This window comes from Hyperoodon ampullatus, assembly GCF_949752795.1.
Source record: "Hyperoodon ampullatus genome assembly, chromosome: 4".
Lineage (NCBI taxonomy): Eukaryota > Metazoa > Chordata > Mammalia > Artiodactyla > Ziphiidae > Hyperoodon > Hyperoodon ampullatus.
In genome coordinates, this window is record NC_136917.1 from 12,808,888 (window position 1) to 12,828,850 (window position 19,963).

The 19,963-nt window shown below is 46.3% G+C and overlaps 1 protein-coding gene and 1 pseudogene across 7 annotated transcripts in view; both read left to right on the forward strand.

The window, feature by feature from the left end:
* TENM2 (teneurin transmembrane protein 2) overlaps positions 1–19,963 on the forward strand; it is a gene marked incomplete at its 5' end in the record, with an annotated part of 1,007,477 nt that overhangs the window by 975,103 nt on the left and 12,411 nt on the right. For all 6 annotated transcript variants that reach the window (XM_079702682.1, XM_079702683.1, XM_079702684.1 and 3 more), the window contains 2 exons: positions 8,652–8,948; positions 10,415–12,029. In XM_079702682.1, the coding sequence (XP_079558808.1) occupies positions 8,652–8,948; positions 10,415–12,029 (1,912 nt within the window). The remainder of the gene's footprint in view (positions 1–8,651; positions 8,949–10,414; positions 12,030–19,963) is intronic.
* On the forward strand, positions 1,143–2,424 carry LOC307051998 (PC-esterase domain-containing protein 1B-like; annotated as a pseudogene). Its single transcript has one exon. The product of its transcript is annotated as a PC-esterase domain-containing protein 1B-like (transcript).

Below are 19,963 nucleotides of genomic sequence, written 5' to 3' on the forward strand. Positions count from 1 at the left end.
AAAATTAATATACAGCAATCTGTTGCATTTCTATACACTAATAACAAATTATCAGAAAGAGAAATTAAGAACACAATCCCATTTACAATTGCATCAAAACAAACAAAATACCTTGGAATAAATTTAGCCAAGGAGGCAAAACACCTGTACACTGAAAACTGTAAGACACTGAGGAAAGAAACTGAAGGCGACACAAATAAATGGCAAGGTGTTCTGTGCTCATGAAGTGGGAGAATTAATATTGATAAAATGTCCATACTACCAAAAGCAATTTACAAATTCAATGCAATCCCTAACAAAATTCCAATGGCGTTTTTCACAGAAATAGAGCAGACATTCCTAAAATTTGTATGGAACCACAGATACCCAAATGGCCAAAGCAGTCTTTAAAAAGAAGAACAGACCAGAAAAGTTGGGGCAAATCGGAGTGTATGGGCACCAAGAGCATGGATGAATTCACCTAAGGAAAGAATGTTGGAGAAAAGAAAGAAAGAGCCAATGAGTGGGCCTTGAGAAAGACTGACGTTTGGGGATGGCCAGAGAAAGAGAAACTCACACAGGATACCGGGGGAGGTGAGACAGGAGACCAGGGTGTCAGACTCTCTGGCAGAGTCATGGAAGGGAATCACCATTGGTGCCCCAGCCCCAAGGAGCTAGGGATGCTACAGATGTGATAACGACCAAGAAGTAGTCACTGAAAGGAGGAGCAAGGAAATCGCTGGGGATTTACTGACAAACGTTTCTTCGCTTTGGTGGAGTTGGAAGCCAAAATCAAGTAAAAGGAGGAATGAATGGGAGGTGAGGACCCAGACACAGCCAGTTCAAACAACTTTGCAAAAAGTGGCCTTGAAGGGGAAGCAAAAGATAGGACTATCCTGGAGGTGGAGTCAAAGACGGTTCCTTTCCTTTTTAAAGCAAGAAACTAGAATGTGTTTAAGGTTTCAAGAAAGGAGCCAGCCCCAGGAGATTGAAGGAAACATAGAATGCCTAATTCTCCCCTCTCTGGGGCACCTCCTGGAGCAAAGTGCCTGAGGATGTAGCAGGACCAGCCGCCTGAGCTGAGGGATCGCCCTTACACCTGAGGAGCCATCCGCAGACCCACTGAGTGAAAGGAAGGAGCTAGGCGGCGCGTCCCAAGTGTCATGGGCCACGGGCTCGCCTCCGAAGTGCAGCAGCTGCTCCACAACAAGTCCGTGGTCGTCCTGGCAGACTCGGTCCAGAGGGCCGTGTACAAGGACCTAGTGCTCCTGCTGCAGAAGGACTACCTGCTCACACTCAGCCAGTTCAAGGCCAAGGGAGAGTACGGCTTCGAGCAGGATGAGCTGGTGCAGGGGGGTAAGCAGGGCCGCATGCCTAATGGCACCCACTCACGTGAGGTGCGCCAGTTCGGCTCTGGCCAGCACCTGGTGCACTTCTACTTCCTGACGCACGTGTACTCCTGATGTGCGACTACCTCGAAGCCATCCTAGAGGAGCTGCATTCGAGTGAGCACAACCCGAACCTGGTCATCATGAGCTCCTGCCTCTGGGACCTCACCAGGTACGGGGAGGACTCCTGGCCGAACTAACTGCAGAACCTGGAGAGCCTATTTGGGCGCCTGTGCCAGGTGCTGCCCCAGTCGTGCCTCCTGGTTTGGAACACGGCCATGCCCGTGGGTGACAACATCACCAGTGGCTTCCTCCCGCTGGAGCTCCGACCCGCAGCCTCCACCCTGAAAACCAACATGATTGAAGCCAACTTCTACAGCTCTGACGAGGCCCAAGAGCACGGCTCCGACGGAGTGCACTGGGACGAGCGTGTGCACCAACAACTCTCCCCGCTTCTGCTGGCCCACGTGGCCGACGCCTGGGGGGTGGAGCTGCCCCAGCGCAACCCAGTGGGCAAGTTCATCAAGGATGGCCCTGCCAGGGGAGGACCTGGCAAGAGACTTGAGAGGCAGCCCCCTCTCAAGCGGGGGCTGCAAAGATCAACCGGCCTTCCCTCCTCTGCCCCGACCCCTGCCTCCGCCTGGGTGCTGCCCCCTGCCCCCCACACCATCTCCCCGCCCACCCCAGTTCCCACTCCTGCCCCCACAACCCTGTCCCATCCCCTTTCACGAGGTGACACCCCCATTCCTAGTCTGTCCCCAAGATGCCCATTTTTCTTCAGACCATCCTTTCCAATCGAATCAATTCTCCTTAAACCATTTCCATTCAGATATTCCCCCAAACTACCCAGACAGAATTTGCCTTCGAAGTTGACTTTATGTTTAGTCCCCAGCCACCTAGGCCTCCCTTCCCCCGACCCTGTTATCAGCAGCAGGCCCCTGTGGTCCATAGGGGTTTTCCCTGGCATCGTCCCTGTGGCCCCTATGTGCCCTGGAGAGGGCGGCCCAGAACTTCCAAGAGAAGGGCCCCAGCCTATGGAGATCCAAGGCCTCAATAGACTGACTTGGGACTTCCTCCTCATGCACACGGACTGGACAGATCGTCTGACTCTCCCCAAACAGACTGACCTTGTTAAGTGAAGCCTTTGGTCCATTGCTGTTATCAGTAATGGCAGGGGAGAGCAGTCTGACCCATTCTGTTGGCTGTGGCCTCTCGCTGCACTCTGGGGGGGTGGGGGGTGACCAGCATCATTCCTGCCTCCCCACTCCCTATTCTCTTTGTCTTTTTGTAAATATAAAATTGAAATTAAAAATTTGTTTCATTGGGGCTTCCCTGGTGGCACAGTGGTTAAGAATCCACCTGCCAATTCAGGGGACGCGGGTTCAAGCCCTGGTCCGGGAAGATCCCACATGCCATGGAGCAACTAAACCCATGCGCCACAACTACTGAAGCCCGCATGCCTAGAGCTCGTGCTCTGCAACAAGAGAAGCCACTGCAGTGAGAAGCCTGCACACCACAACGAAGAGTAACCCCTGCTCACCACAACTAGAGAAAGCCCACAAGCAGCAACAAAGACCCAACACACCAAAAATAAATAAATAAATTTATTTTTTAAAATTTGTTTCATTAAAAAAAAAAAAGAACAACAACAAAGCTGAAGGCATCATGATCCCTGATTTCAAACTCTATTGCAAAGCTATAGTAATCAAAACAATATGGTACTGGAATAAAAATAGACACAAAGACCAATGGAACAGAATTGAGAGCCCAGAAATAAACCCACACATGTATGGTCAATTAATTTACAGCAAAGGAGCCAAGAATATAAAATGGAGAAAGGACACTCTCTTCAACAAGTGGTGCTGGGAAAACCTGACAGCCCCATACAAAAGAATGGAACTGTACCACTATCTTATACCATGCACAAAAATTAACTCAAATGGATTAAAAACTTGAACATAAGACCTGGAACCATAAAACTCCAAGAAAAAGCGTAGGTTCCTTGACATTGGTCTCGACGATGATTTTTTGGATTTGACATAAAAGCAAAGGCAATAAAAGCGAAAACCAATAAGTGGGACTATTAAAAAGCTTACACAAGCAAAGGAAACCATCCACAAAATGAAAAGGCAGCCTTTTCATTATAATGTTTTTTAATATTTACAAATCATATATCTGATAAAGGGTTAATATCTAAAATATAAAAAGAACTCGTACAACTCAATAGCAAAAAAAAAAATTTTTTAAACCAATTCAACTAAGGGACTTCCCTGGTGATGCAGTGGTTAAGAATCTGCCTGCCAATGCAGGGGACATGGGTTCGATCCCTGGTCTGGGAAGATCCCACATGCTGCGGAGCAACTAAGCCTATGGGGCATAACTACTGAGCCTGCACTCTAGAACCCGTGAGCCACAACTATTGAAGTTCGTGCACTCTAGAGCCCATGCACTGCAACTACTGAGCCCATGCACTGCAACTACTTAAGCCCATGCTCTCTGGGGCCCATGTGCCGCAACTACTGAGCCCGCGTGCTGCAACTACTGAAGCCCGTGCACCTAGGTGTTGCTCATCCTTGCTCCGCAACAAGAGAAGCCACTGCAATGAGAAGCCCGCACACCACAACGAAGAGTAGCCCCTGCTCACCACAACTAGAGAAAGCCCACATGCAGCAGCAAAGACCTGACACAGGCAAAAAAGAAAAAACCCAATTCAACTAAGGGACTTCCCTGGTGGTACAATGGTAAAGAATCCACTTTCCAATGCAGAGGATGTGGGTTCGAACCCTGGTCGGGGAACTAAGATCCCACTTGCCGCGGGGCAACTAAGCCCACACACCTTGACTAGAGAGCCCACGTGCCACAAACTACAGAGCCCACACCCTCTGGAGCCTGCACACCACAACTACAGAGCCCATATGCTCTGGAGCCTGTGCACCACAACTATAGAGAGAAAACCCGCACGCCACAGCTAGAGAGAAGCCTACATGACACAACGAAGAGCCCATGCGATGCAATGAAAGATCCCACGTGCCACAACTAAGACCCAACACAGCCAAAAATAAATAAATAAATAATAAAAATAAATAGATACACTAAAAAAAAAGCAATTCAACTAAAAAATAGGACCTGTATAGACATTTTTCCAAAGAAGACATACAGATAGCCAACAGTTCCATGAAAAGGTGCTCAACATTACTGATCCCTAGGGATGTGCAAATCAAACCATAATGAGATATTATCTCACACCTGTTAGAATGGCTATTATCAAAAAGACAAATAACAAGTGTTGGGAAGGATGTGGAGAAAAGGGAATCCTTGTGCACCATTGGTGGGAATGTAAATTGGTGCAGCCACTATGGAGAGCAGTATGGGATATCCTCAAAAAATTAAAAAACAGAACTACCATATGAGCCAGCAATTCCATTTCTGGACATACATATGAAGAAAATGAAAACACTAACTCAAAAAGATATGCACCCCAGTGTTCACTGCAGCATTATTTACAATAGCCAAGACATGAAAGCAATGTAAGTGTCCATCAATGGATGAATGGGTAAAGAAGATGTGATATATATATATATATATATATATATATATATATATATGTAATATACATACACACACACACACAAACGGAATATTATTCTGCCAAAAAAAAGAATGAAATATTGCCATTTGTGATATGGATGAACCTTGAGGGCATTATACTAAGTGAAATAAGTTAGACAGAGAAAGACAAATGCCATATGATCTCACTTACATGTGGAATCTTTAAAAAGAAGAAAAAAAAACAAGATCATAGGTACTGAGAACAGATTGGTGGTTGACAGAGGTGAGGAGTGGGGGTAGGCACAATGGAAAAAGAGAGTCAAAAGGCACAAGTTTCCAGTTACAAAATAAATGAGTAATGGGGTTGTAATGTACAGCATGGCCCTTATAGTTAATACTGTATTGTGTATCTGAAAGTTGCTAAGAGAGTAGATCTTAAAAGTTCTCACAAGAAAAAAATTTCACAGCTACGTATGGTGACTAATGTTAACTAGTCTTATTATGGTGATCATTTCACAATAGATACAATATTGAATCACTATGTTGTACACCTGAAACTAATATAATATTGCATGTCAATTTTATCTTAATTTTCAAAATAAACATAAAAATCATTGATTAAAAAAGTTGTGAGGGGCTTCCCTGGTGGCGCAGTGGTTGAGAGTCCACCTGCCGATGCAGGGGACACGGGTTTGTGCCCCGGTTCAGGAGGATCCCACATGCCGCGGAGCGGCTGGGCCCGTGAGCCACAGCCGCTGAGCCTGCACGTCCGGAGCCTGTGCTCTGCAACGGGAGAGGCCACAACAGTGAGAGGCCCGCGTACCGCAAAAAAAAAAAAAAAAAAAAAGTTGTGAGGACAGTAAATCTTGTGTTTCTTCCTTTTTCTTTTTTCTTTCATATCTATATGAGATGATGAATGTTAACCAAACTGAATGTGGTAATCATTTCATCATATATGTAAGTCAAATTATTATGCTGTACACCTTAAACGTATGCAATGATGTATGTCAATTATTTCATTAAAATCGGGGGGGAAGTTAGCTCAAATCAGCGCTATAACAAAATCCCATTCCCAGGGACATGATGAATTTGGAAATAAAATCCCACCCTAAATCATCAATGGCTAATGATTAGCACCTATTACTTTTTTATGGTTGGTACACCTGGGCCAAGAGACAAAAGGCCTCGATAGCTTTAAGTAATAGTGACAAACCTAAATGGTAGCAGTCTGAGGTTGGGGACCCATCTTCTGTGCTTGCCCGCTATGCTGTTTTTTCTGCATTCTTAGCACCTTCACATACTAATATAGTTGTTATAATGATAATCATGCTTGTATGTTTGATTTACATGTTAGCATCTCCGATGAATACATGTTATAGCACTATAAATACATACAAACATACACATACGTACATACACCCACGATTATATTACGGATATATGATTTGTCTGTTGGTCTCCCCCAGGTAACTGAAGATAAGGCCTTATATCACACTAAGTGTATTTTAACCAATAGTATGCTTCGGAATCACCCAGCTCCTATTCCCTGGGGGGCTGATTCAGCAGCTGTGGAGTCAGCCCTGCAGCCATGCTTTAGAGAGTATCCCGGGTAGTTTAGAATTTCATGTCTGATGGAGAGCCACTCGTCAGAGGGGGTGGTACAGCCTAGAGGTGAAGACAGTGAGCTCAGGATTGGGACCCTGGCTCCACCACTTACTATTTGTGTAAGCTTGAGCAGGGCGCTTAAACCTGTCTGTGCCTTGCATGTAAAATGGGGATAATAGTGCTTGCCTGGGAGTGTTGTGAGGATTAAACAAGATAAAACATGGGCAGTGCTGAGAACACACTAAGCCCATTGTAAGTTCTTGGGACATGTTGCTTTGTTGGTGTTGCTCATCCTTGCATTCCAGAGCAGGCACCATGCCTGACAGGAGCAGAGATTTAACGTTCAATAAATAATAAATGCACTGGGGGATGTATGCTATCAGCAAAGAGAAGCAAAAGGGAAAAGAATAAGCAAAGGGATAGAAGAGTAGAAGGATGGCCAAGGAGGTGGGATATGCATAGGCATGGTGGGGGAAATCCTGAAAATCCTTCCTCATTGTTGTCACAGTATTCATTCTGCCTAATAAAATGTTAACGAGGTCTTGAACTGAAACTCTAAAACACATAGGATTAAGAATCTTGGTGGCCTCCTGCTGTTGTCCCAAATGAAGCAACCCAGTATGTCCAAACTTGTGTTTCCAGAGGAAGTGATCTTTCTGACACCAGCTTGTGGTCTGCTCTGGAACTCTAGACCATATCTTCAACATCTTCAGTGATTCTGACAGCATTAACTTTTGGGCCTGTTGAAAATATCCTACCACACTCACTCTTTGCTTTCTTGACGATTCTTCCCAATTACCGCAGGTTTGATGATATGACTCTTCCACTTGAACCTGGATTTCATTATAATCCCGAGAACTCACCACCTTTATTCTCTTTCCATGCCTTAGCTTTTTTTTTTTTCTAAACGTTTATCTCACATGTTCTGTCCCCTTTTTTCTGGGATGACTCCATGAAAACAGCAATGGTTTGGGGAATCAGGTGGTCCTGGGTTCAAATCCTGCCTCTGCCTCTGAGGGTAATTGCCCATATATAAAATAATTTCTACCTACATTGTGAGAATTAAACTGGGATCAGATATGTAAAGTACCTAGCACAGTACCTGTCAAAGCATCAAGGGTTTATCAGTTTAGATTAGTTTCAACTGCTGGTAACAGAAATGAGAAATAACAGTATCTTATACAAGATACAGGCTTATTATTTTTTATGATCTAAAAGGAGTCTAGCGGGAAGCAATTCATGGCTGGTACAGATGACCTAGGTCATCTTGAAGACACCTATGTTGACAGGGATCTAGACTTTTTCTCTGGATGAACCATTATCTTTGAGGTTTAACATCCTCAATGTCACCCCATATTCACAAAGTGAATACTGGAGCACTGGTGGTCACATCCACATTCCACCTAAGAAAAGAAGGAAAGTGGGAAGAACAAAAGGGCGCCTACTTCTTAGCTAAGTCTGCTTCCTTTAAGGTTCCCAGAAGACCCAGCCAACAACTACTACTTAAATCACTTTAGCCACCCCAGTCTCCAAAGGAAGCTGTGAAATGTAGTTCTTTACCTGGGTACAATGCTGTTCCCCAATATAACAGGTGCCTGTCGTGTTAGAATTATCCCTTGTCTCCTCCAAAGCCGCAGGGTGGAACCCTCTAGGGTCCCTTACAGTCTCTTCATCATTTGACACAAATACATACAAATATATACAAATCCTCTTGCTTCCCAGGGTGGCCAGGCAGGACAGTTAGAACCCCAGGGCCCAGGGCTATTGTGTATGGCTATGTAATTTGTGCACTGCCCAGTTTTGCCCGTTCACACTCTCTACAACACAATGGCGCCCCTGTAACTGTGCAGTGCCCAGCCTACCTAACTGCTCATGGCAGCCATGCCCAGATCAGTCATCTCTGGCCATTAGCAGCCTTGCTATATTCTAGTGCACCCTACAGAAATGACCACTTCCTATGTGTACTATGACGTGAAGGAGTTTAGAAAGCACTCCTCTAAATAACTTCAAGGGTATTTCTTCTTCCAGCACACACACAGGCCCTGGCCACGCCAGCTGTGTCCTCCATAGAAGCCTGAGCTAACATGCCCCGGTGATGTCTTTCAGAGCAGGCCCGTTGTGTTTTCCTAGGTCCACGGAAGAAACCTCTTGTCCATTGACTACGACCGGAATATTCGGACAGAGAAGATCTACGATGATCACCGGAAGTTCACCCTGAGGATCATTTATGACCAGGTGGGCCGTCCCTTCCTCTGGCTCCCCAGCAGTGGGCTGGCAGCTGTCAACGTCTCCTATTTCTTCAATGGGCGCTTGGCTGGCCTTCAGCGCGGGGCCATGAGCGAGAGGACAGACATCGACAAGCAAGGCCGGATCGTGTCCCGCATGTTTGCCGACGGGAAAGTGTGGAGCTATTCCTACCTTGACAAGGTGGGTGGATGTGCTGCCCTCGCTCGTCTGGGGCTAGCTCTCTCTCTCATTCATGCTTCTCTGTTTAAGCTGACCTGATAGGCTTTGCCATAAGACATTGTAACATCTTCACTTTGACTCTACCAGGGCTCCCCACGCACTCTCACCCTCTGGGAGGGAGGAAATCTGAAGGAAAATGTTATTCATAGCCCAGCACTATTACCATTAAAAGCAAAAAAAAAAAAAAAAGTTCTAGACACTCAGTAATGGCAAAAAGGGTGGATTGTCTGATTTTTACCCCAAAATAACAGTGCTGTTGAAACGGACAGAATCATCCCACTGGCAGCGTGGCTAATCACTCCTTATGAACTGGAAATGCAGTGATTCATTTCTGCCTTGCCTGAAATTGAGCCATCAGGGTAGGGAATTCTGCCTAAAGTAAAACTCGAGCACGCAGACCAGCACCCTCCCCTACTTTGCCTATTGGCTGAACCAGCCAATGGATTCTTGCTATATATTTTCCTGTGACTGCAAGCATCAGACTCAGGTCTCTGCGTCAGAAAAGGTCCAGTTGTAGCAGCGGTAAAAAGAGATGCCTTCAGGGCACGAGTCAAGACTTTTAAAGGCTGCCCTGGTCATCTAGTCATCAGACAGGGGCTTGCTCAGCCTGGGCCTCTCATCTGGACTCACCTCCACACAAGCCCATTTCCATTTCTTCCTTTCTTGCCTCTCCACGACAGCGATCACTTGCAGATACAGCTGTTACCTCCTCTGTAAAGGGGCTGCTGTCTCTTTGATCCCTTCTGAATACTGTTCTCATTACACCATAAGATGCTACAATGGTTGACCAGGGGAGGCAAGAATCTCTCCACGGCTTCAAGTTTGAGGCCATTCTTTCCCCAAACAATCAATGATTCTGGGTTACTTAATCTTTTCGGTAGCTTCTAAATGGAGGATGTGGTTTCTCCTTAGATTTAATCAGTGGTTCCCAAACATAGTATGTGTATCACACCTGTCCCCTGCTGGGCCAGCAGCAGTCATTTCTAACCAGTCTCAGGATTTCTTGTCATTGAACCTGGAGGCAAACTCAGTGCCTCTCACCTCAGTCCTTCAAACCCCTTGCAACTCAAAGTTATGGTCCAAGCAACATCAGCATCACCTGGGAGTTTGTTCCAAAAGTAGATTCTCAGGCCACCTCTCCACCACCCTCCCCCACCAAACTACTGAATCAGAATTTGCCTTTTAACCAGATCCCTGGGTATTTCGCATGCACGTTAAAGTTTGGGGAGCATTCTCCCAAGTAGCCACCATGATCCGTAGAGTAGCATGCCCGATGAACTCAATTTACCCATAATCTCTGGTCTAAATTTCCCGATCCTTCACAGCTTTTGAATTGCCATTTAGGGAAATGGAATAAATTCTGTCCATTTGAGCACTTGGTCCTAAATGGCCAACTCATGTGTTCCCTTCCCCTTTCCTTCCTCCAGTCCATGGTCCTCCTGCTTCAGAGTCAGCGTCAGTACATATTCGAGTACGACTCCTCTGAACGCCTCCACGCCGTCACCATGCCCAGTGTTGCTCGGCACAGCATGTCCACCCACACCTCCATTGGCTACATCCGCAACACTTACAACCCGCCTGAAAGCAACGCTTCGGTCATCTTTGACTACAGTGATGACGGCCGCATCCTAAAGACATCCTTTTTAGGCACTGGGCGCCAGGTATTCTACAAGTATGGGAAACTCTCCAAGCTATCAGAGATTGTCTATGACAGTACTGCCATCACTTTTGGGTATGATGAGACCACCGGTGTCTTAAAAATGGTCAGCCTCCAAAGTGGGGGCTTCTCCTGCACCATCAGGTACCGGAAGATTGGCCCACTTGTGGACAAGCAAATCTACAGGTTCTCTGAGGAAGGCATGGTCAACGCCAGGTTTGAATACACCTATCACGACAACAGCTTCCGGATCGCAAGCATCAAGCCGGTCATAAGTGAGACTCCCCTTCCTGTTGACCTCTACCGCTACGACGAGATTTCTGGCAAAGTGGAGCACTTCGGCAAGTTCGGAGTCATCTATTATGATATCAACCAGATCATCACCACGGCTGTGATGACCCTCAGCAAGCACTTTGACACCCACGGGCGGATCAAGGAAGTCCAGTACGAGATGTTCCGGTCCCTCATGTACTGGATGACGGTGCAGTATGACAGCATGGGCAGGGTAATCAAGAGGGAGCTGAAACTGGGGCCCTATGCCAACACCACTAAGTACACCTATGACTATGATGGGGATGGGCAGCTCCAGAGCGTGGCCGTCAATGACCGCCCGACCTGGCGCTACAGCTACGACCTCAATGGGAACCTCCACTTGCTGAACCCTGGAAACAGCGTGCGCCTCATGCCCTTGCGCTACGACCTCCGAGATCGGATAACCAGGCTCGGTGACGTGCAGTACAAAATTGACGACGATGGTTATCTGTGCCAGCGAGGGGCTGACATCTTTGAGTACAACTCCAAGGGCCTTCTAACGAGAGCCTACAACAAGGCCAGTGGCTGGAGTGTCCAGTACCGCTATGATGGCGTGGGGCGGCGGGCTTCCTACAAGACCAACCTGGGCCATCATCTGCAATATTTCTACTCTGACCTCCACAACCCGACTCGTATCACCCATGTCTATAATCACTCCAACTCGGAGATAACCTCGCTCTACTATGACCTCCAAGGTCACCTCTTTGCCATGGAGAGCAGCAGTGGGGAGGAGTACTATGTTGCCTCAGATAACACAGGGACTCCCCTGGCTGTGTTCAGCATCAATGGTCTCATGATCAAGCAGCTGCAGTACACCGCCTACGGGGAGATTTATTATGACTCCAACCCTGACTTCCAGATGGTCATTGGCTTCCATGGGGGACTCTACGATCCCCTGACCAAGCTGGTCCACTTCACGCAGCGTGATTATGACGTGCTGGCGGGACGATGGACCTCTCCGGACTATACCATGTGGAAAAATGTGGGCAAGGAGCCGGCCCCCTTTAACCTGTATATGTTCAAGAGCAACAATCCTCTCAGCAATGAGCTGGATTTGAAGAACTACGTGACAGGTGAGGACCTGGCCACCTCAGTTTGGCAGTGGCTCCCCGTGGGGTGGTGGTCCCAGTAGACTGCCTGGGATTTCAAAACAAGGTCTTATGTCTGATGCTAGGAGAATCCTGAAGGGCTGTGTACACCGGCAGTACAGGATCTAGAGCAGTCAAGTGACAGCAGTACAGAGCAGTCATCAGGTCTATTTGAACGTGTCCTGACCACTTTCAAGTCCATTCAATTGAAATAACTTTTACAAGAGCCCGTACTACCCCAAAAGAGGAAAGCAGCCTTATGAAGGGGGAAAGGATGGGACTCTGGTCTCAGAAGTAACTGATTCAAATTCTCTCTCTTCTATTTATAAGCTAAAGGACCTTGGGCTAGTTGTCCAGTATCTCTGAGCTGTAGTTTCCTTCTCTGCAAAAGGGCACTAACAGAATCATCTCACAGAGTGATCGTAAGGAGATGAACTTATGTAGGTAAAGTTTAGTGCCTGGCACTTAGACCGAGGATGTTCACAAAAGGGTATCTGCTCATGTTATTAACATCACCATTACTAGTGAAGCAATAAATGAGAATAGGTACTGAAATGACTGTGACCCAGTTCCTGACCTCACAACCAGGCTGGTGAGATACAAATACAAGTAACCAATGATAATGCAAAGCAGAATTAAGTCTGTGCTACCATATAGGTGTTTGTTCAGTTATTTATTTAACAAGCATTTATAGTGGGCCAACATGCTACATTCTGGGGATACAATGATAAGCAAGACAAACACTCTTCTCTCAAAGTGGTGTGTGTGTGTGTGTGTGTGTGAGGCACACATGCAGATGACTTCAGATTTGAAAATTTTTACATAGTACAGAAGAGCCCTGTGTCAAACTGGGCCTGAAGGATGAGGAGGATCTTGTTTGGCAGAAATGAGCTCAAGGCTGAAGAAAGACTATGAGCAAAAGTCAAAAGGACAAAGGAAGCTTGGAGACGGGTGTGGATAGAGGGGCCAAGGAGGGCAAATAATCTACTTCCTCATGATAAGTGAGAAACTGGTAAAAGGAGGGGGGTCCCTATCCATCTATTTCCATCCATCTCCATCCATCCACCTATTCACGGATATTTTCATCTAATACATAAGTACTAGAGATGCAGTGGAGAGCAAGATAGAGTCCCTATCTTCAGGGAGATAAGCAAGGAAATCTGGATGGATGGATGGATGGATGGATGGGAGGAAAAATACCAACTTTCAGCAAGGAACCTGGAGCCATCTCACCTGTACATGCATTGTAGAGGAGTAACAATGGGGACCCCAATTCCAAGCCCCCCCTCCAAGTTCCAGGAAACTCACAGCTCTTGGCCATGAGCCAGGGAAGCATCAAGCCCAAGGGGTCCCTACCCTCAGGTGGCCAGGGATCACTTGTCCACCCCCAAGATTGGAAAGAAAGCAGCAGCTCCTTGGAACACAGTGCTGCCCTCAGTGCTCCATGTTGCAGAAAGAAATAGATGACCCTAAACGTCAACTTGTGGCCCTGCTATGCCTCACTGACAAGTTCCAGAGCCTTTGAAGTTGAACCCAGCATCCTCCTACAACCGAAGCAGCTGCTGCCTTTGGAGTGCAGGAGTTTTGGCCAAGCTAGTTCCCTCCTGGTCTCCCCAGTGTGCCTCGTCAGGAGGCCCTGCCATGCTACTCTGCCAGGGCGTCCTCTCTTCCCCAGGGCTTGGCAGGGTTTGTTCCCCCCCACCCCAGTTCACTGTAGTTTCAAATTAAAGGATCTCTCAGGAAAGTACACACCCATATGTATGTAGTTTCAGATAATGATAAAGCAGGGAAGATAAATGAAATAGGTAAAGAGTTAGAGAGTGGTGGGAAGTATCTTGTCTATTTAGGGCACTCACAGATAGGTGGCATTTGAGCAGAGGCCATTATGAAGTGGGGGAGGAAGAGGAAGCGTATTCCAGACAAAGGAAACAATGTGAATGGGGAGGCAGCCCATGTCTATCTCAGCCACAGGAGAAGAAGGCCCCGCGCCACAAGAATGTGCTTCCCAGAGCCTGGCTTGGCACTGGATACCTTAGGGATGAATCAGCCAGAGGCAAATAAAAAGAAAGTCCTCAGCGTGGGATGAACACACACCTACAGCTGCCAAGACCCAAACAAAATCACTCGCAGAGCACCGTGTGCCTCACTGACCCCCTCAGTTACTCTCCTGGTTCTCCTGAAGAGACAAAAAGAAATTTAGAGTTTTCTGAATAGCAAGACGGCTTTCCTCATTCCAGTGCTTCATGGAGACTCAATAAATGGGCATCAAATCAAGTTGAACTAAGTCCAACAAAACTGAACCCAGAAAACATTAGAAAGAGTCTAAAATAAAAGGTAATGTTAGAGAAGCTACATGCATAGAGCTGATGTCTGCAGTCAAAGCAAAGTAAGAGGGACTGGGTGAAGAGAGCAGGAACAGGCACAAGCCCACACCTGCTGCCACTCAACGTGAGATGAGCCCTGGAGACTGCACCCCAGAAGAGAACACCAAATCATTCTCCGCCATTCGGATGTTGGCTAACCTGTAAACCCATCTATATGCGTCTTGATTTGCATTGTAGGAGATGAGCAGAGTGGCTGAACTTGCAGCTCACAATTTAAGAAGGAATTAAGATGTAGTCGGCAGGAGCACAGTGAACAGAACTACTCTCTCTCTGGTGCTCAAGAGAATCTTTGCTGTTTGGAAACAGAGCTCTCTGAATGCAAGAGACAGCTCCTGAGGCTGGAGGAGGCTGTTTCCTCCCCCAAAATGCTGGCACAAAGGAGAGCAGCAGAGAATACCCGTTAGGAGCTCAAAGACATCTGGGCTGGACACAGCTGTAACTACCAAGCGGGGGTAAGGGAGGGCAAGAAGTGATTCCTTTCCCACTCACGGGCTCTAAAGCTGCACCCGTTTTACCAGTTATTGTTTAAGGTAATATATTGATGATTGATATATCTGTGATACGAAAGATACTAGAGGAAAGGATATAAAAGACAGACTGAGAGATACAGACCCTCTCCCCAACAGCCTTCAGTGCCCTGGGCTTTTCCAGTGACAGCAAGTCCCAGGAAACTCCTCAGTCCTGGGCAAACCAAGACCTGTGCTCAGGCCCAAGCCTGGCCCGTCCTCAAACCGGTTCCTTCTGATGTTAGAACCTGAATACATCTCCAGACACCAATTCTGGCCTTGCCAATCACTTGCTGTGTGACCTCTACAAATGTCTTAAACTTTCTGAGCCTTAGTTTCTTCATTGGCAGCATCGTGCCAGTAAAAGCACTCACCCTGTAGTGCTGTGAAAAGTAAGTGAATCATGACACATAAGGCACCTAGCCCTGGGCAAAGGCTTATCAATGGTAGGAATGCATTTGTTACTTATAAGCAGCTATGCACTTGGAGACGGGGAGTTTGTAGGTGAGGAGTGAAATTACCACCTTTGTGTAATTCTCTGGGGTTCCCAGGGGTCTCCAGCTCCACCCTGAAACAGATCCCAACTCTGCTCTGAGTGGCATTGCTTTGGCAAATCTGAAACCCCAAATTTGGAGTTAAGCAAACCTCCCATATGTCACCCACGATGACTCAGGTTGGCTTCTCCCCGGCTGTTCTCTGGGCTTACAGACCCCCAGGCACACATGAGCGTAAAGTCGGATTTTGTGGAGTTTGATTTCCCTAAGTGAGGAGGGAGGCCCAACCTCCTTCTTGCTTTACTCTCTTCTCTCTCTGCACTTACCACCTAGGCTGCTGTGCGGACAGTGTGTGTTAGAGAGAGCGCACGGGCTTCAGCTGCCCGTGCTGTGAAGAACATGAGGCGGGGGAGTGATGGGCTACTAGGAGGGGCCACATCGCCACTCCTACCTCACGGACTCCTTCTCGACAGATTGTTTAGGGAGGCTGTCACCTGAGACAGCCAGTGACTTTGAAAGGAGGAGGGGTGTTTGTGTGATGCCAGAAGTGCCTTCTGCAGGATGGAGGAGACAAGCAACTTGAAGAAACATTTCAGAAGAGAGTTAGACTTGGAAACCAAGCCATGTTAGAAACTTTAAAAGATAGAACAGATTGGGGCTTCCCTGGTGGCGCAGTGGTTGAGAGTCCGCCTGCCGATGCAGGGGACACGGGTTCGTGCCCCGGTCTGGGAGGATCCCACATGCCGCGGAGCGGCTGGGCCCGTGAGCCATGGCTGCTGAGCCTGCGCGTCCGGAGCCTGTGCTCCACAACGGGAGAGGCCACAACAGTGAGAGGCCCGCGTACCGCAAAAAAAAAAAAAAAATTAAAGATAGAACAGATAGATGACATGAACTATTACTGTTCATGGGAGCAGCCATTAAAATGTCTGGTCCCAAAGGCAGGAGGTTCTTAACATCATCTCCTGGAGACTAGGGAGGGATCCCTGCAGGGGAAAGATCACGCTGGGGAGAGTCTGTTGAGGGCAAAGACCTCTCTCTTGCCTTTCTTGGGATTCCCTCCATATCCCTGGTGAAAGATGGGATGAGTTTATATGTTGTTCAGGTGAGGTATTAAATAACATGAAAATACAGATGGGGAAAGTTAGTTTCTCTTCAGTGATCTTTTTATTCTCTCAATTCGGCAGAGGAGAAAGCCTCCACTTGATGCTGGTGTGTATGTAACACCTCATTAACACTTCTCATCTCCCTTTTTAACAGAGAGAGCAGGTCTAAGACTCCCCCGGTAGCAGGTAACAAAATCATGCTCCAGCTTAATTGCGTTGTTTTGTTTTAATTTTACAGTTAGTTTCTGTTTGCATCAAGTGAGGGTGCTCTCCCACTTATGGTAGTGACATAAAGTTTCTTTTTTATAATGGATTTGCTTAAGTAGACAAAGCAAAACAAGTACAGGTGATCCCTGGATATGGCAAAACAACCACGACAGGTGATCATGACGGGTAACCACGAATACCCGAAGTTTGGTAACCGCACTGCACAGCATTCACCACCTACTTTGCACAGAGGTGCTCTGTGGATATATGACCATTGCTAGACTAAAGCGAGGCTTCTGTCTGCTTGATGCTGACACACTTTTTAAGGCAATTTCAAACCTGTATTCTTAAATGACGTTTTCTATTGACGTATAGTTGACGTACAATATTACATTAGCTTCAGGTGTATAAGATAGTGATTCAATATTTTTATAGATTATGCACAAAAGTTATTACAGTACTACTGACTATATTCCCTGAGTTGTACATTACATCCCTGTGACCTATTTATAACTGGTAGTTGTAGCTTTTAATCCCCTTCACCTATTTAGCCCATTTCCCAACCCACCTCCCCTCTGGCAACCACCTATTTGTCCTCTGTATCTGAGTCTGTTTGTTTTGTTACATTTGTTCATTAGTTTTGTTTTTTAGAGTCCACATTTAAGTGACAACATATGTTATTTGTCTTTCTGTAACTTCTTTCACTTAGAATCTCCTCCAGGTCCATCCATGTTGTCACAAATGGCAAGATTTCACTCTTTTTTATAGCTGAGTAATGTTCCATTATATAGGTATATATACCACAGCTTCTTTATCCATTCCTCTGTCCATGGACACTTAGGTTCCATATGTTGGCTATTGTAAATAATGCTACAATGAACATGGGGTTGCATATATCTTTTCAAATTAGTGTTTTCTTTGGATAAACACCCAGGAATGGAATTGCTGGATCATATGGTAGTTGTATTTTTAATTTTTGAGGACCCTCCATACTGTTTTCCATAGTGGCTACACCAATTCACATTCCCAACAACACTGCACGAGAGGTCCCTTTTCTCCACATCTTCACCAACACTTACTGTTTCTTGTCTTTTTGGTGACAGTGATTCTGACAGGTGTGTGGTACTATCTCACTGTGGCTTTTATTTGCATCTTTCTGATGATTATTGATGTTAAATGACTCTTAAATGGGCTATCGCTAATACGTGTACTTGCCACGTCATTCAAGGAACTTGTTTGTGCCTAAGGCTGATGGACACACTGTGGATTCCAGAGTCCCTCTCATTAGAGAGTCTTCTAGGCCTGTATGTTTAGTAGTGAAGTCAGCATTAAACCCCTCATAGCAGTCCCAGGGCAGGAGGTGGGTAGACCTTACTCAGCCCCTTCAGAAGCATCTTCTCAAGCAGGTACAGGTAGTTCCTCTGTCACACACACTACTCAGGGTGGCTTTTGCCACATATAGTCAGTGTTCGTTCATCCACTCCACGGATACTTATTGAGCACCTATTTTGTGCCAGGCCTGGGGAGACATCAGTGAATGAAACAGATTTTTTAACTCCATGTCCTGATGGAGCTTACATTCTCAGTGAGGGAGACAGACAATAAACAATAAATGTAATAAATGCCCAAATGAGACATATGTTCAAGCGTGGTAACTGTTTTGGGGGTGGGGGCATGAGTGGAGGAAGGGGACCTGGGATTGCTGGGGGTGGGAACAGGCAGGGGTTAAACATGAAGTTGGCCTCATTGGAGGCAACATCTGAGCAAGACTTGAAAAAGGAAAGAGTGAGACAGCCAGAAGATACCTTCAGGGAAGCACACTCCAGGCAGAGGGCTTGCCTGTATAAAGGCTCCGAGATGAATGTGCACCTGGCATGTTCAAGAAACAGCACAGAGGCTGGAGCTCAGTGAGCAAGAGAGAGAGAGGAGGAGAAGATGAGGTCAGAGAGATCATGGGCAAGTGTCCTTAGAGACCATTAGAAGGACTTTCACTTTTTCATTGAGAGAAATGGGGGATCGCTGGAGTGTTACGAGTAAAGGAATGGTAAGGGCCTTTTCCATGTCTAAAGGTATGTGGAGCATACAGGGTATGTGGAGCACAGAGGTGAAAGCAGGGAGGCCAGTTAGAAATCAAGGCAAGAGATGATGGGCCAGGGCTGAGGTGGTGGAAGTGGTGAGAAGTGGACACAGATTCTGGTCTATTTTAAAAGTGAAAGTAGGGCTTCCCTGGTGGCGCAGTGGTTGAGAGTCCACCTGCCAATGCAGGGGACACAGGTTCGTGCCCCAGCCTGGGAAGATCCCACATGCCGCGGAGCGGCTGGGCCTGTGAGCCATGGCTGCTGAGCCTGCGCGTCCGGAGCCTGTGCTCCGCAATGGGAGAGACCACAACAGTGAGAGGCCCGCGTACTGCCAAAAAAAAAAAAAAAAAAAAGTGAAAGTAAAGGATTTAACCATAGGACCCAGCAATTCCACACCTAGGTGTATACACAAGAGAACTGAAAAGAGGTTTTCAAACATCAGTTTGTACCATCATCAGAAAGTCTACAAATAATAAATGCTGGAGAGGGTGTGGAAAAAAGGGAACCATCCTACACTGTTGGCAGGGATGAAAACCGGTGTAACCACTATGGAGAACAGTATGGAGGTTCCTAAAATAACTAAAAATAGAACTACCATATGATCCAGCAATCCCACTCCTGGGCATATATCCAGAAAAGATGAAACTATAACTCAGAAAGATACATGCACCCCAATGTTCATAGCAGCACTATTTACAATAGCCAAGACATGGAAGCAACCTAAGCCCATCAACAGATAAATGGATAAAGATGTGGCATATATATACAATGGAATATTACTCAGCTATAAAAAAGAATGAAATAATGCCATTTGCAGCAATATGAATGGACCTAGAGATTATCATACTAAGTGAAAAAATCAGAGAGAAAGACAAATATTATATGATATCACTTATATGTAGAATCTAAAAAATAGTACAAATTAAGTTATTTAAAAACAGAAACAAACTCACAGACAGAGAAAAAAACTTATGGTTACCAAAGGGGAAGGGAGGAGGGCGGGATAAATTAGGAGTTTGAGATTAACAGATACACACTACTATATATAAAATAGATACACAAAAAGGACCAGCTGTATTGCACAGGGAACTATATTCAATATTTTGTAATCAGCTATAATGGAAAAGAACTTGAAAAAGAATATATA